Source organism: Aphelocoma coerulescens, chromosome 7, assembly GCF_041296385.1.
Source record: "Aphelocoma coerulescens isolate FSJ_1873_10779 chromosome 7, UR_Acoe_1.0, whole genome shotgun sequence".
Classification (NCBI taxonomy): Eukaryota; Metazoa; Chordata; class Aves; order Passeriformes; family Corvidae; genus Aphelocoma; species Aphelocoma coerulescens.
In genome coordinates, this window is record NC_091021.1 from 13399129 (window position 1) to 13416014 (window position 16886).

The 16886-nt window shown below is 40.3% G+C and overlaps 1 protein-coding gene across 3 annotated transcripts; it reads left to right on the forward strand.

The window, feature by feature from the left end:
- Positions 1–253: 253 nt before the first annotated feature.
- On the forward strand, positions 254–15875 carry NDUFS1 (NADH:ubiquinone oxidoreductase core subunit S1). 3 transcript variants are annotated; one of them, XM_069022251.1, is made up of 19 exons: positions 254–530; positions 1028–1095; positions 1329–1420; positions 2877–2984; positions 4076–4152; positions 4245–4326; positions 4436–4566; positions 5272–5457; positions 7104–7238; positions 7604–7718; positions 8713–8858; positions 9344–9472; positions 10458–10587; positions 11076–11236; positions 12800–12954; positions 13525–13700; positions 14428–14562; positions 14746–14818; positions 15082–15875. In XM_069022251.1, the coding sequence occupies exons 2-19, from the start codon at positions 1032–1034 to the stop codon at positions 15171–15173; spliced, it is 2187 nt and encodes a 728-aa protein (XP_068878352.1). In that variant the 5' UTR covers positions 254–530; positions 1028–1031; the 3' UTR covers positions 15174–15875. The 3 variants fall into 3 exon arrangements, with proteins under 3 accessions (XP_068878352.1, XP_068878354.1, XP_068878353.1); XM_069022253.1 differs by lacking the exon at positions 254–530 and adding an exon at positions 592–912; XM_069022252.1 differs by lacking the exon at positions 254–530 and adding an exon at positions 592–902.
- The last annotated feature ends 1011 nt before the right edge of the window (positions 15876–16886 follow it).

A 16886-nucleotide genomic window follows, 5' to 3' on the forward strand; every position in this document is an offset into this window, starting at 1 on the left:
CTTCCGCGAGAGCGAGCCGCGAGGTAGCTCCTCACGGCTCGGCTGCTGCAGTGCAGGGCGTTTAGCGGGCGGGACACCAAAGGTGCGGGAAACATCGGAGTAATAAAAGCGAGACTGACTATAAACCCTAGGAAGGTTTGCGGCCTTACAGGGGTTCTGTAACATTGTGCTGTTGCCACACCCCGCCCCGCTGACAACAGCGGAAGTTTCCGGAGTTGGGCGAAGAAAGAAGCGGAAAGGGACGGAAATTGCCGAGAGAAGCGTAGTGCGTGTGACGGTGGCCGAAAAGGCTGTGGGCTAGTGGCGGAAATTGCCCCTGTCATCGTTCGCCGATTACTTGCCGGAAATACCCGAAGCGGTTCGCTCCGGAGGTTGCCGAGCGTGGGCTGCCCTCTCCGGAGATTGCCGAAGAAGGCTGCGGAGATTGCCGAAGGTGGCTGAGGGCAGCGGCGGAAAGGCCCGAGCCCGCCGCCATAAAGGCCGAGGCGGAGCGCAGCCGTCCCGCGGCGCCGCCGCCCGTCCTGTGCCAGGTAACGGCGGTGCCGCTGCGGCGCGGGCTCGGTGGGCGCGGGTGCCGCTGCTCCGGGCGCCTCCGCCCGCCGCCGCTCCCGGTGTCCTTGACGGGCCGGGCGGTGGGCCGGGGGCTGCCCAGCGGGCAGCGGCGCCTCCAAGGTGACCCGCCCGTCGTGTAGCGCTGTTGCCGGTCGTGCCCTCAGCCGCGGGGACGACAACACCGGGCCCGCCGCCGCCGAGCTGCGCCGTCGGGTCCGTGGGGGAGCGGGGTAGGGGCCGGCGCTCCGCTGCAGGCGGAGAGGCCGCTCGGTGACATTCCTACGCGTGTGTATAAATCGCTAAAGAATCGTATCTTGCGTCTGAAGGCGGTAACTCACTCTCCCATAAGCGTACGTACAGGTGTATATACGTGCTCCTTTCCAACCGGTGTAGAAGTTTTTACTCTGCCTGTTTAAAACTTTTCAGCAGACATTCAAACTAATAACAACAGTGCCGTTTTCTCTCTTTGCTAAAGCACCATGCTTCGACTGCTTGCTGTCCCCAGGACCTTAGCTGGGGTCACCCAGTCCTCCAGAGTATGTGGTAAGTGTCTGTAGTTTATACCTGGGTCTGTGGTGATAAACGTATGTGCATTTCATTTATTGAAGGGTACGTGTGCATGCTTGGTTTGCAGGCTAAGGGATTCTGTGTCGCACTGTTTGTAGAACTGGGATTCTATCAGTACTGTATAACTAAAATCAGGAGTGTGGGGTCTGATGGTTTGCATTTAGCAGTAAGTGAAAGTTGTTTTTGTGTTCTTTTTCCATGTCCTTCAGGACGTACAACTGCAACAGCAGCCAGCAACCAAATAGAGGTGTTTGTGGATGGCCATCCTGTATTGGTGAACCCGGGAACCACAGTACTGCAGGTGTGGGGAATGGCATTCTGAATTTTCTGGGACTTCCCATCTCACTTCTTGGTAGCACGTTCTATTCCACACAGCAGAAACCCACCCACCTTTACGTTGTTTCTTGCAATTCTTTAGGGGTGTTTTAACTGGCTGTGATCCAACTTCATGTGACAGAAATCCTTGGAGGAATTCAGTGTATGAAAAAGAAAAATACGCTATGGTTGCCTGAAAGAAGATGCATGCAGCATCAATCCCAGCTACAAAAATTTATGCAATGCAATAACAGACAGAGATAGAAGTTCAACCAGAATTTGTCAATCTCTGAACAATAAGTGACCTCGTAGTGTTTCAGAACCTGTAAATTTTGTAAAGTCTTGTTACAGCGTGTCTTGGTTAAATGAGGGATTGTCTCCTTTTAGTTATTAGCTGTTACAATTCAGAGTGCTCATCCTTAGCTGCTTTTATTATTCTTAGTGTGGGAAGAAAGGGAATCTGGATCTCCCAGCCTGTACTGAGCATTGTTGCCTTTCAGGCTTAAGTGTCAAGTAAAACTCCTTTTTAAGAAGCCATTAAATGGGGGTGTGTATAGTGAATTAGAATATTAAAGTACATAATTTATTTCAATATGTAGCCTTTGTTCTTTGGATACAAGCTCCTAATTTATTTAGGCATTAGAAAGCCCCCAGCAGGAACCTAGTGTAAATTTTTCTTAAGTGCTATTTTTTCAAATTAGCTTTTCAGTTTTACTGACATGGTTCTTTTTGCTTTTGGTAGAAATTGTCAGAAAAATTCAATCTTGTTAGAGTTTTTTTTTTTTTTTTAATTAAATTTGGTGGTATTTCTTCTGGCAGGCATAGCTATTATGCTGTAGCATAGATCCCATAAATCCCCATCAGCTGTGGGGGTTTTATGCAGGAAAGGCTGTCTTCATCTGTTCTCTGCAAGTTTGTTGGCTCTGTCCTCCTGTCTCTTCTTCTGTCATGTTGTCATTGAGTTTGGGGTCTGCTGAAGTTGAAGATTGCCTGTGCTGGAGTACCTTTATACAGAGTATCAGTGTTGCTGAATTATCTGAAATCATTATGCCTGTTGCTCTCTTTATGTTTTTCAGATTTTGCTTTGATGCACTTTTCTTTAAAGAGTGTTTGTGTTCTTAAAAAAGTTATTTATGTTGTTAGTGCCCTGTTACAGAGAACTGTCTCTATTATTGGAGGAAAGAATGAAAGAGGGGTCAGTTCTCATTTCCTCAATCACTTACAAAGGTTAGAGAAACTGTATTTGTAATTGATATCTTGGCGTTTTTTTGCTTTGTCACAATTTTTTATTTATGGTCACTTCTTAAGATGAAAGGTCAAATGCACTCTATTCTTGAGCACTGACAGTATTACTCTTTGAAAAGCTCCTTAGTGTTTTCTGAGGTGGAGCTGGAAAGTCTAACTAAGATTTAATTCTCCTTTGTTTCTTATTTTTTTTATAGGCCTGTGAAAAGGCTGGAGTTCAGATACCTCGTTTTTGTTACCATGATCGTCTCTCTGTTGCTGGGAACTGTAGGATGTGTCTTGTGGAAATAGAGAAAGCTCCAAAGGTATTGTTTGTGTTTTGTAGGAATTGCAATATGGAATTCAGTAGGATTTTTTGCTGTGCTTGGGCCTAGTTTAAATCTTGTAAATAATTGTTGTCATTTAGCTGCTCAAAGCATTTTTTTCTCATCTCCCTGCTGGACAGCAGGGATTGCCTATGGGTCAGAGTCAGTTCTCAGGTTATTATGGGTTATCTTGCTCTTGGATATGAGCATTTGATAGCTGTGTGTTTGCAGTTAGATGCGTTTTGTGCTTTGTAGTTCAAGCTTCAGCCATGCATTTTCAGCTGATACTACATAAATAATAAATTTCAGATACTGTATGAATTTAGCTGTAGGATAAGCATCTGCATTCTAAGTAAAGATTGCAGTTAGTAGTTTCTATTTTAATGCATTGATATCTCTTGGGAAATAGTAGTTGATTTCAGGAGTGAACACTGTCTTCAGCAGGACTAAGAAATCTATGCATGTTCTTTTGAAGTTCAGTCTTGGATTACACATTTATACTCACACATAAAATTCTTTAGGTCACCCCAACTTCAATTCCATAGTTTGAGCTTTGGGTCTCTGGAAATGTTGGGTTATCACTAAAGGTGGAAGTCACAATGGGATTGAAAAGTAAGAGGAATTTGCTTACTGAGCAGGCGTTCTTGTTCATCTTGCAGTAATCTCGAGAAGAATTTTATTCCAAGACTTTATACAGGCTTTGTGAAAATAAATGTCTTGTAAATTATTCATACTCTGAACTTCAGTTCTAGAGGTTTTCCAGATGTCTGCTGAAGCTCTTTGATTTGCCTTGTACCTGTTACAACTGACATTCTTAATGCTGTAACTGCTTGAATTGGGACTGGAAATGGTAGAATTTTTAACTTTAAATAAATCATAACTAATTTAACCTTTTTATATAGCAGATTATTACTAAGTATGGCTTCTAGCGACTTTATCAGTTAGACTATTTTTTTCCCTTGCAGACCTCTTTATTTCTATTTATTTATAACAGATACCTACGTTAGAATTATGGGGGAGGGAGTGGGGGTTTGTGCCCATGCTGAGAAGAAATATATTGTATTCATGCTTGCTTTTTATGGTGATTGCAGCCAGTTGCTGCTTGTGCCATGCCAGTTATGAAGGGCTGGAATATACTGACAAACTCTGAGAAGTCCAGGAAAGCAAGGTACCTTTCTTTTAGCCTCCTTTGGCTGATTAGTTGTACTATCTGCTAAATGATGTTAAGTTGACATTAACTTCATTCTCTGAACCTAACAGAGAGGGTGTAATGGAGTTTCTGCTGGCAAATCACCCATTGGACTGTCCTATCTGTGATCAGGGTGGAGAATGTGATCTACAGGTACAACATCCAATTAAATTGTGTAGACTTATGTATAATACTCTTGTCTTAGGTGAAATTGTGCATATCCAGCAGCCTGGATATGTGTGTGTTCTGTTGTCTGTTCTAGGACCAATCAATGATGTTTGGCAGTGACAGGAGCAGATTTAGAGAGAGCAAACGTGCTGTGGAGGACAAGAACATTGGCCCCTTAGTCAAAACCATCATGACTCGGTGTATACAGTGCACTCGATGCATCAGGTAACGTTTACTTTTCACTGAGGAGGGTACTGAGCAGGCATATTTGTGTCAGTTTGTTACTAGTGAAAGCAACCCCATGAGGGGTAGTCAGTTTTTAAAAACTTTCTTTTCTGATTGTACTTAAAATTTTTATTTCTGTTAGTGACTGATAGCTGGTTTCCTGGAGCTACCAGACAGGAAATAGAGAGAGATGGCCAATGCATGAAAGTGAAATCAGAGTTCTGCAGGGCAGAACTGGTCCCATGGTGTTGGTGCCAGAATGGATATGTGACTTCCTCAGCCACAGTTGTAAGATCTGTTTATTTTTGATAGCCTCTGGTAGCTATATTTATGCTGTTCTGTAGTCCTGAGATGCAGTAGCAGCCTACTTGAGCCAGATGGAAAAGAATACAATGTACCCAACTAGTTCTAGAAAGAACTTGTTAGTTAGGACTAATCTTGGACTCAGATTGTGTATTACAGTGAGTATGGAACTGCTCTGTTTTTTGATATAACTCCCCCTAGCTTTTGTAGCCCTTTCTGAATGAAATTCTGCAGATGCTCCTGCATGTGATGGCACTGACTAATGCATCTAAACAATTGTTTTCTTCTTTCAGGTGTATGAACTAATGTTTTATCTTAAGAAAATGAGATGAGGGCTGAAAAATGTTCTGTGTTGCAGTTGTACATTCCAGATATGTTTCTCCTTCTTTGTGCATCTACCAGGTTTGCCAGTGAGGTTGCAGGGGTAGATGACTTGGGAACAACCGGAAGAGGAAATGATATGCAAGTTGGTACTTACGTTGAAAAAATGTTTATGTCTGAGTTATCAGGAAATATTATTGACATCTGCCCAGTTGGTGCTCTTACCTCCAAGCCATATGCTTTTACTGCACGCCCATGGGAGACAAGGTAGGTGTCTTAACTCATACTGAAGACACAGCTTTCTCTGTTTGTCTTACACCTTATCTTAGAATATGTCCATCTATGATACCAAGGGTTTTCTCTGATTTTTGTTTTCTGCATTTTTGTGGTAGACTTTTCCATAGACTGAATCTAACACAAATTCTGTTACTTACAGCTTATTTAAGAAAAGGAAGAATGTTATAGCTTATAGACTGCTCTTCCCTTATTTTTACCCTTAAATGTTTTTGACTTGTAGGTTGTGCTGATTGCTTAGTAAAAGATGTGTATAAGGGAAAATACAAATTCATTAACTCAGTAATTGTTGAAGATACTTTTTAAACTATCTTGTGAAACTAAGCTGTCCAGCCTCAGAGCAGATCTCCGTGTGATTTTCTTAAGTAGCTGTTTAACCCTAAACAAGACCTGAAACACATTCAGGAGACAGAATCACAGAATGTTAAGGGTTGGAATGGACGTTGAAAATCATAAAGTCCCAACCACCCCTGCCATGCACAGGGACACCTCCCACTAGAGCAGGTTGCTCACGACTTTATCCAGCCTGGCCTCGAACATAGGGGCATGCTGGTTTGAGCATCCCAAGGACATTCCAAATCCTCAGGAGGAGCTATTGTAATGAGTCTGGAGGAGCAGGGGAAGGCGGACGAAGGTGTCGCCCCACAGATGGGCTCTCCGAGAAGGTGGAGGGTGTAATTACCAACAGTGTCCTCTGGAGGGCTCCCGAAGCACGGAGCCGGCAGCGATGCTGAGCGCAAGCACCGGATCAGTCTCGACCAGCAATTCTGTCCTGTCGTAAACCAGTGTAGCACACTATGACAGAATGACATCCTTAACCCACCTTCCAGAGATGATGAACAGCAAACGGGGAACATATCCAGCCAGCAAGGTGTTACATAACACAGCTCTGAGGACGTGTGCAGCAGCTCCGAGACTAGCACCCGTTAAACTAATACAATGAATACTTGTAACAAAGTCGTTTTCACACACTCTGGTCAGATCTGTTGTTATCTCAACTCTTCATGCCCCACACTGGTTGCTTAAAAGGACTGTTGTGATTTAATTCAGCAGGCAGCTAAACACCACATAGCCACTTGCTCACTTCAGTCCCCCATGGAGAATGGGAGAGAAAATTGGGGAGGAAAAAGAAAATTTGTGGGCTAAAATAAACACAGTTTAGTAGACAGAAAAAGAAAATTATAATAATGATAAAAGAATTAGTATATACAAAGCAAGTGATGCACACTGCAACTGCCCAGCCAGTCCTGGAGCAGCAGCCCCCCCCCCAGCCAGCCTTCCCCCTCATTCATATGCTGAGCTTGCTGCTGTGTGGTGCAGAACATCCCTTTGGCCCGTTGGGGTCAGCTGTCCTGCCTGTGTTCCCCCAGATTCTTGTGCCCCCCAGCCTCCTTGCTGTGGGCCTGGGTGAGAAGCTGAAAAGTCCTTGATGTGGTGTAAATGTTGCTTAGCAACAACTAGAACATCCCTGTGTTATCACACTATTCTCACCCTAAATCCAAAATACAGCACTATACCAGTTACTAGGAAGAAAATAAACTCTATTCAGGCCAAAAATAAGACGCTGTTGCTACTTATATATGAAAGACTGCAAGTGGTTTATTTGTTCTTATAAACAGGAAGGTAGAGTCAATTGATGTGCTTGATGCAGTTGGAAGCAACATCGTAGTGAGCACAAGAACTGGAGAAGTGATGAGAATTTTGCCAAGGCTGCATGAAGATATCAATGAGGAATGGATATCTGACAAAACAAGGTGTGTGGATGTGCTTGTACCCACATCTTTATACATGCATTAAAGGCACACTTTGCAGAACGAGAAATGTGCACAGTAGCACTGACTTTGGGATTCAACTCTTAGTATTGTAAAGCTACAGTGTAAAAAAAAAAAAAAAAAGTGTTTTTTAATTCTATAATTGAAGTTGCTGAGTTTTCTAATGTTCTGATTTTTGTAACTTATTTTCACAGTAACTTGTATTACTGGTTGCTTTGTGTGTTTTTGAGAAGAAAAACTTTCAGGGGAAATATTTCTCTTTTCTAAAAGCTTGCAGTTAGAAAACTCACTGAATTATACACAATTATCTTTATCTTTTTTCTTTTATAATATTCTCATTCATTTAGGTTTGCTTATGATGGTCTGAAGCGTCAGAGACTTACTCAGCCAATGATCAAAAATGAGAAAGGAGTGTTTGTTTATGCCTCATGGGAGGATGTTTTAGCTCGTGTTGCTGGGGTGGTAAGAACAATTTTCAATATAAGTAGCCTAAAATTAATTTCTAAAGCTGGATGTATTACAAATATTAATATCAAATGGGTTATATCAAAAAAGCTTTTTTCTTTAAGGTTAGAGGGGAACATTTGCTAATCCATTGTGTTTCCTCATAAATTTCTCATTTTTACTAATATTTCCTGTTTCATGGATTGGACCTTTTAAAGAGCTTTTTCTTATCATGCTTTCATTTGGAGCATTGGGAGAGAAATTACTTTTATTCAAATAAGAAAGTAAACTGTTTCTTCAGAAATTTAGGAGGAAGCAATTTTCCTGAATACTCTGATCTATCTGAAGACATCTTTAAATTTATTTAAACTGTGCTATCACCACTTTTGCCATCAAAGACATTAAATCTGTATTACTTATACCTGAATTGTGCTTTCCTCAGTGCTTTCTCTGTGTGGTGATTGATTCTGCAGCTCAAATGAAGTGCTGCATGACTGCTCTGGATTTTGATTAAAAATTTTATGTGGGTGAAGTAGAATTGAATAACTGTAATTGAACTTTCCTCAAGGATGTTTTTGCCCATGCTACAGTAGCAGGGTTTGTTACAAAAACTCTTGCTTCTCAGATAATGCCTTTGACTTAAGTTTACTACCAAGCTTATGTTAGGCAAGTTTGCATTCTGTCTGCACTGTGGCTTCGTTAAAATAAAAGCATTCACCAACCTTCCTCTCTCACCATACCAAATGAGAATTAGCTACTTCTGAGCGATGACTCAAGTGGGAGAGACCTGCATAGAATACAGAGAGCTCTTCTTTCCTTATCATGAGTTCTGAAGGAGCTGGAGTTGCTGCCTGGCAGGAATCAGACACCACTGATCCATTTGTGCTACTCCAGGCCAGTGGCTGCACTGCTGGCTTTGGCACACCTTAACATGACAAGTATTTACCTGGGCTAAATGAGAATTTATTTCAGTGGTTTCTTTTGTTTGTGTTTATACTTCCTTTCTCTCCAGCTCCAGGCAGTTGATGGTAAGGAAATAGCAGCAGTTGTAGGAGGGCTGGTGGATGCAGAAGCACTAATAGCTCTGAAAGACCTACTGAATAGAGTGAATTGTGATACACTCTGCACTGAAGAGATCTTCCCTACTGCTGGAGCTGGGTAAGAGGACAGGCAATGTCTGTCTGTAATTAGTATGTTAATAAATTTTCCAGTCTGCAGATCATCTCATGGCAGTATTCTGAAATTAGCAGGGATAACAACTGCTGATGCAGTGTTTATTTGAATTTACAATACTCACATATAGAGAGTATTTATGGATTGTGAGTTGATGCATAGTTGATCTCTACTCCAGCAAGGGCTGCATGCTTTACCCCCATGTTGTACTGTATGTATGGCTGCTGCAGTTTACCAGTGAGTTACTGAAAGCCAGTTACTCTCTTGTGAGCTGGATAAGTTAGTCTATTTCTATTTGGGGTGTGAAAACTTTAGTACAGTTATGATTAGTAATTTGGATTGAGAAATCTCTTCTTTCTGTTTCTTTCCCCAAGATGAGAAAGTATTTTGAGCATCTACAATCTTTACCATAGCTTCATTCCTTCCCTCTACTGAATTCTCATCCTCTTTCTCACATCTTTTTGTTACAGCACGGATTTACGCTCTAACTACCTGCTGAATGCTAAGATTGCTGGGGTGGAGGAGGCAGATGTCCTCCTTCTGGTTGGCACCAATCCACGCTTTGAGGCACCGCTTTTTAATGCTAGAATTCGAAAGAGGTTTGTATTCCTTGGTGGCGAATAAGCATGTGAATCCATCTGGATTTGATAGAATGCTTGGTTGGAGCTGCAGGCAGTAACTTGAGAGCATTCATTCAGATGGGATCATTGGATTTAGTTCACCTTTTAGTAATGGGAATGGTGATTTATGTGTGGAAAAAGGGTAGTACCCTATAGTGTAGAGCTAGTTCATTCTCACTTTGACATTTTACATTAAGTTCATCTACTCAGACATTATTCCTTTGTTACATTACACAGACACCTCAGATTCTCTGTTTTATAGAAGTCTGTTGAAGCATATTCCTTGCAGATTTATTTTCAGCATCAGTTTACTGCTTTTTGTATTGTAACAAATCAGATGTGCTGAGTTTAGAAGCAGTCATTCAAGTTTAACATTTTCTTTGCCAAGTAGTGTGGCTTTCCCAAACTTTTGAACATAGCTAATTCAATTTTAATAACATATGTCAGTATGAGGCAAATGAGGTTTATAAAAGCCCTGTCCTTCTTAATGCTAAGATAATGTAATTTTAAACAGTAAAGATGTTGAAATTTTTAGAGGAGAAAATGCAGTGAGATTTTTGAATGTATATGTTTCATGTGTTTTTATAAGTCTGTGCCATGAGAAGCTGCAGAAAAGAAAAACTGGATAATCAGCTAGCTAAATTTTTCAGTGTTTATCTAAGAAATAAGTGGATTTCTAAAACTGAATTGGCAGAAGTTTGAGGGGAGGAGGGAACTGAGTTGTGAATTTGTCATAAGGTGTGTTGCTGTACTGTTTCTAGAACATATCTAGAGAAATAATCCTCCTAAAAAACCTTTTGGCTTGCTTAAGTCAGAATAAACTGCATGGTAAGAAAACAGTGAATGCCATTTAAATTTCTTTGCAATCCTATTTTAAGTTACTGCTGAAGTTACAATTAGTGGCTTTGGTTGGGTAAAACTCTGTATTTTTAAAAAAATTATAAAATGTTTGCTGTCTTTTCAGCTGGCTTCACAATGACTTGCAAGTGGCCCTTGTCGGCTCTCCTGTGAATTTGACCTACACTTATGAACATCTAGGAGAGTCCCCACAGATACTTCAGGACATTGCTTCTGGCAAACATGCCTTCTCCAAGGTACACAGAACTTAAGAGTGTGACTGTTAAATTCCACAGATATTGAGTAATAATCTGAATTCCCCAGAGACAGATTTGAAGAAAAGTACTATGTTGTAGATGGGGTTATGTGCTTTTAATCAAATGCAGAGATGAGGTAATGATTAGTGTGTACCCAGTATGTATAAACTGTGTAATATATTCAGGTGTGCAAAACTGTGCAGTGCAGGAAACTCCTGGAATAGTTCTTGACATAAAACAGGCTGTTTCAGGCACTGCTGTTTCCACTTAAATGTGTGGTTATCGAGTGTACAGTTCTGTGTTTACAAGGTAGTTTCCTGCTTTACAGCAGTTTCTCTTGGCTTTATCTCTAAATGAAACAATGACCATTTTGGAACCGTAGGTTTGCATGGAAGAGTTATGGAGAAATTTTGGGATTTATTACATTTTCTGTACCAAGAATTGTCTTCATAGCTGTGGAATGAATTTCTGATTCTTGACTTGCATAGGTCCTCGACCATGCCAAAAAGCCGATGGTGGTGGTGGGAAGCGCAGCCCTGCAGCGCAGTGACGGAGCTGCCATCCATGCTGCTGTTTCCACCATTGCACAGAATGCCAGGGCCAAGAGTGGTGCTGGTGCTGATTGGAAAGTTATGAACATCCTACACAGGTTTGCTTTAAAATTTGTTTGGGAGTAGCTTGCTTGCACGTTGGACTACACGGGTTACCACAATGTATGTGTACAGATTGCTTTGTATACACACAAGCAACTCATTGGGTTAAAACCTGTAGGGAATATACAAACCTGAAGTACAAGCTAGCAAAAACTTCTTGATAAAAATGGATTCCTTGACCTGGCAAACTTTTCAGGCTCTCCATGAGATTTTGTTAATTTATTATATTCAAATGTAGAATTTAAGGTTTCGATTTAGGCACAGATTACAAGAGAGCTTAAAGACATCTACCACAGTGCTCAGTAGGATGCACAGCAGACCAGTGTCACTTGCTAAATGACTGCATTTTATCTAGAGGAAGAAAAACAAAATGGCAAGTGTATTTAAATAATATGGTTTGTTTGTTTTTTTAACATTCCTTTTACTGTGCAGCTTCTCAACTGAATAGTTAATAGAAAAGCTTCACAGTTTTTCATCTGAGGGTTTTTAATCTTAGCTATTCAGTTTATCAGGATATTACTCCTTTAAATAGACGGGCGTCTCTTGGACAATCCTCCACCACTCCCTTTCTAAAATTCTGACTGTCAAATTGACCATCTCTGTAAAGGAAAAATTATTTCAGCAAATGTAATGGCACTCGGTTCCGGAGACTCAGCAAATTTCTTCTGCCAAAAGTGGCTTCATTGATGTAAAACTAGTATAGTTAGAGCAGGGCTTGGTCCTCTGAAAGAAACTTAAATATAACATTCTGCTGCTGAAACTGAAATATTTAGTACCAAAACACTGATGAGTTAAAGAACACTCATACATACACAGATACAAGTGTGGTTTGGCAGTCTTTCATATTGACTTCCGTACTTATGGTGCACCATCCGTTCTACCTTAAGTGTAAAAAGCAACTTAACTTACTGAAACCTCTGTGTCTGTGTCAGACAAAATGAGTTACATTGGAAGACTGTACTCTAGAGAGAGTCTTTTTTCTTTTAAATAAGACTGGCATCTGATTATGGAGGATTATGCAAAACTTTTGCTTTGGAAAAGGAAGACTGCCAGAAAATGAGAATGATTATTTCATTCTTTTAAAAGTATTTTTATGTGTGAATAAATGGTGATGAAATAGTGGTCTTAAGTCTTTGATGATTTCGAGTAGTGATGGCCCAAGAGCTGGTCTTTCATCTTCCATGTGAGTGCCCTAAATTAAAGGCCTGATGAGTTCCATTCATAGCTCAAATGTCATCTGGCGCATCAAGCTTCACCAGTAAGCTGCCTGCTGCTACGTCCTGACTTTCAATGTGCACCTTTATTCTTGCTCTCCCATCTTAAATAGGTGACATTGCCTGTGAAAACTTTAAATGGTGTCAGGTTGTCAAAATGCAGAACTAACTTGATACTCTGTCAAAAATTTCAGCTGCCTTTAAGCTTCATGTTTGTCTTGTTACTGCTAGGAACCTCTTACATCCCTTCAAAATATTTAGTCAGAAAAAGAAGTTAGGTCTGTTCTGATGGGAGAGGGAGAATTCTGACATAACTTAAAAGTCATGATGTATTTGTTCCTACAGGGTTGCAAGTCAAGTAGCTGCTTTGGACCTGGGTTTCAAACCAGGAGTCGAGGCAATTAGGAAAAATCCGCCCAAAGTATTGTATCTCTTGGGAGCAGATTCGGGTTGTATAACACGTCAAGACTTGCCAAAGGACTGTTTTATCATCTATCAAGGTAATTAGTACATGTAAATTAAGAAGTGTTGCTATCTTAATAGTTGGAGAAAAAGCATACATAGTGGCATAAAACCCTTTGAGGAATTTCAGCCTTTGTTTTCCGCCAAGAAGCAGAACTTAAAACACATAACTGAGATACTGGTTACCTATTTCTTAGGTAAAGATGGGAAACAGTTGATGAGTAATAAGGGAATATAAACCAGTATAGGTCTTCAGAAATATAGCTTCAGACCTGGCAGACAAAACAGCTTTAGTTTCCAGCTGTTCTATCATACCAAAACATGATCTTAATCTAGCAAGACTTGTTCCAAGAACCTCCCAAATCTGAGTGACTATAGAGACTGAAGTACCATTTACTCCTCCTTGTAGTCCATTCATTCTCCCCAAAGTGTTAGGCAAGTAAGACCTCAGAGCAGTCAGCCTAACAGTCTTCAGATTACTGGCTGAGCAAAACTTTGAAAGCCCTTTTTTTCTGGGAACACAGAAATCCTGTGTTAGTAAAGCATTTCTTTTTGACTTACTTATGTCTCATGTGGTTGTGTACTGTTTCTTCTTCCCATGTATTTAGGGCATCATGGGGATGTGGGAGCTCCCATGGCTGATGTTATTCTCCCAGGAGCAGCATATACAGAGAAGGCAGCCACATATGTAAATACTGAAGGTCGGGCCCAGCAGACAAGAGTAGCAGTAACTCCTCCCGGGATGGCAAGGGAAGACTGGAAAATTATTAGGGCTGTCTCTGAGGTACCGTTGCTGTTTTAAGTTGCTTCTAATAAAAATACACTGAGAGGTTAAGTTCCTTTTTCTAAACACTTTCCAATGTAAGAAAAAGGTAGATTTTCAGGGAAACACATAGTTTTAAGAAGTAATGTTTTGTATTGAATCCTGTGTTAATTCTGTGAGTTAAATCATATTGTTTCCCTTTTGAGGATTGCTCTATTATTGTGGCTGCTGTATGGTGTTGGAATGCATAATGGGAAAGCTCTGCAAATTTTGCAGGTCTTTGTGAAGTGCTTTAGAGGAAGCTGGTGGGAACATGCAGTTTCTTGTTTTTCAGAAAGAAAACAGCATAGACTCTTGAGGCCAGGATCTGGTATCATTAGATGAAGTCAGATATGTGCTCACTACTCACAGGGAACAAGATGCATTGATAATTGCATCAACTTTTATCTCCTTTGGTGGTAAACTAAGGAAAATGCAAGTATGGAAGGAGAAAAGTATTTCTTTTCTTTTTATCCTGTGTATAGCAAACAGGACAGCCTGGTTTTTAACATGGGGAAGTGTTGACTATGTAGGCATCAGAAGTGCAACAGAACACTGACTTTGCTTCAGGTTGTGCATTCTAACTGCCTGTTTTCAGGAGTGTAGGCTTTTCCCCACTTTACCTTAGGGATGTTAATGGATTGGTAATCTAAACCACTATGAATTAAATCCCTAGACTTGATGGCATTTCTTTCTGTGAATCTCTTAGTTGGCTGGTTTGACCTTGCCTTATGAGAACCTTGATCAAATACGGAAGCGTTTAGAAGAAGTATCACCCAATCTGGTTCGATATGATGATGTGGAAGAAGCTAACTACTTCATCCAGGCAAATGAATTGGCAAAGGTAAGCAAAACTAAAGCATCTTGGCATGATTTAGTGCTGTTATATAGCATAATGCTTTTAAAAAAAATCTTCATATGTAATATGAGAAGCATTTTCTGACACGCACTGAATGCAGAATTCACTAAACAAATTGGTAACAAGTTCCTATCATAAAGGTGACTTTCTTTTCCTTTCTTACCACAGTTAGCGAAGCAACAGCTTCTTGCTGATCCTCTTGTTCCACCTCAGCTCACAATAAAAGACTTTTATATGACAGGTATGTACTGAAATCAGCAGAACATTTTACTTAGCTTTACAGTAAGGTTCTTATGATTAATTTAAAGCTTTCTGCTAAGATACACAGGATTTGAGTCTTTGGAAGAAACAAAATTTTTCAGTAAAATTATTTGGAATTTACATAAAGCACAGACTGTATTTTCAACTAAGTGATTTTATTTATCCTCTTTGTATCCAGTCTTGTACTAAATTTATTTTGTATTGTGTCTGTGCACTGACATGTTTGGATTTCTTTTTTTACAGATTCCATCAGTAGAGCATCACAGACAATGGCCAAGTGTGTGAAAGCTGTTGTTGAAGGTGCTCATGCAGTAGAAGAGCCCTCCATCTGCTAGAGACTAATCAGACTGCCACCACCTCCATCTAAGCTTTTGTTGCAGTTAACTGCTGTGACTGATACATTTTTTTCAAAATCTATTTGACAGGCTGTTGTATTTTTTTTTCTTCCTTCATTCACATTTTCATCACTTCAAATAGCCCCATCATGCTACAGGACTGTTTCTGTGTCTGAGGGAACATGCAGCACTAAACTTACTGTACCCAGAGGCAGGGTACATTATGATTGTATACAAATAAATTATAATACCAAGCTGCCCATTACCTGTGTAATTCATGTAGCTCGTGCTTCTTCCATGAAAAGAATTCAGTAAGCAACTCAGACTCAGTAAATCTTGATTTTCTAGGAAGGAGTGTACATGACAAAAATACTAGATAGTAACTTTCTTCCAGAGTATCCAGGTATCTTAATTTTAAACCCTGGTCAGAATGTGAACGTGCTATTTTTGTAATGCACTTTTAAAGGAAGTTGTCCCTCACACCTGGTTTATGCCAATGTTCAGGCCTATCTCTGATCTGGATATTTGTATGTTTCTTCATTTACTTTCAGTTGAGACTGCTCTTGGAGGAAATAAAAATAATTTTGATGTTGTGGGGAAAAAAAGCAGTCTTCACCCAGCTTCCTCATACTGAACTGCTTTAAAAATTAGCAGAAAGACAAAAAGCCTTTATACCAGTTCAAATACAGAAAAAAAATCTCAGTTTCTTTGTGCATTGATCTTTATATAGCAAAGTGAGGGAAGGGGTTGTGTGTGGTACTTTTTAATTGGGTGGTTGGGGTTTTTTTTATGCTTTAGAGTAACTTGAGACCAGTGACTTTCTCCCTCTGTGTTATGCTAGTTAATAGAAGTTTGGAAGAAGGATAACTTCCTCTTCAACTGGCTACTAAAGTTCAGTGTAATTCTTCCAAGAATTGTGAAAATGAGAACAGAATCATAAAGCCATCACTTCCAATTCTATTATAAAAAAAAATAAAGGTGTTAATTTTGCATGAGGAAAAGCTACACTTTTCACCATAGAGTAATACTGAATGTATGGGGGTGCTGCTGTAGAAGTCTGTTTTATAAAATTCGTTTTTTCTTCCATGCTTAGAATTTTTCAGTGACAAGTAACTTTTTAAAAAATTGTTTTCCTTTGGCCCAGGAAGAAAACTCTTCCTGGTTATCCTGCTATATCACAGTGTCCTTACATGAGCTAAGTCTTAAATGTTGGGCATGGCTTTACTCAGCCTGCCACCTCCAGTTACCAACAGGGACGGGTTCAGTTCTCGTGGTGGTACAGAAAAGGGCAACTGTTCATTTTATTCAGATACTGCCATGCATGTTAGCGAGGCAGCAAGAGAGACTGCAGTCTGGTTTTAATGGGGCAGTTCACAGGACCAAGTACAGCATGAAACCTTCCTACTGTCCTTGTGGAATGTTACGTCTTTAGGAGGAACGGGGGTTTATTGGCACATAGAAGAAAAATGTGTATGACATATGCCAAAATGTTTAAGAAGAAAGGGTGTAGCTGAATCCTGTATTCAGAAAAACATTTGGTTCTCAAGCTCCTAAGATGAAAACCCTTTTTCACCCCCTTTGTCCCCATGGTGTACAAACACAGAGGAGTAACTTCAGCTGTGCAACAAGTCAGTTATCACTTCAGAACTTTTAACGGTTCAAAAGCCTTAGATTTTTTTTCCCCCTTAAATATTGTAGCATTACTTTGGGAGC

What these genes read in the sequence shown, in the direction of transcription:
- NDUFS1 (XM_069022251.1), top strand. Translation starts at nt 1,032, where the DNA reads ATGCTTCGACTGCTTGCTGTCCCCAGGACCTTAGCTGGGGTCACCCAG. An exon ending in GAGAAGTCCAGGAAAGCAAG is followed by an intron (nt 4,153 to 4,244) that starts GTACCTTTCTTT and finishes TGAACCTAACAG; the next exon opens with AGAGGGTGTAATGGAGTTTC. An exon ending in GCACGCCCATGGGAGACAAG is followed by an intron (nt 5,458 to 7,103) that starts GTAGGTGTCTTA and finishes TCTTATAAACAG; the next exon opens with GAAGGTAGAGTCAATTGATG.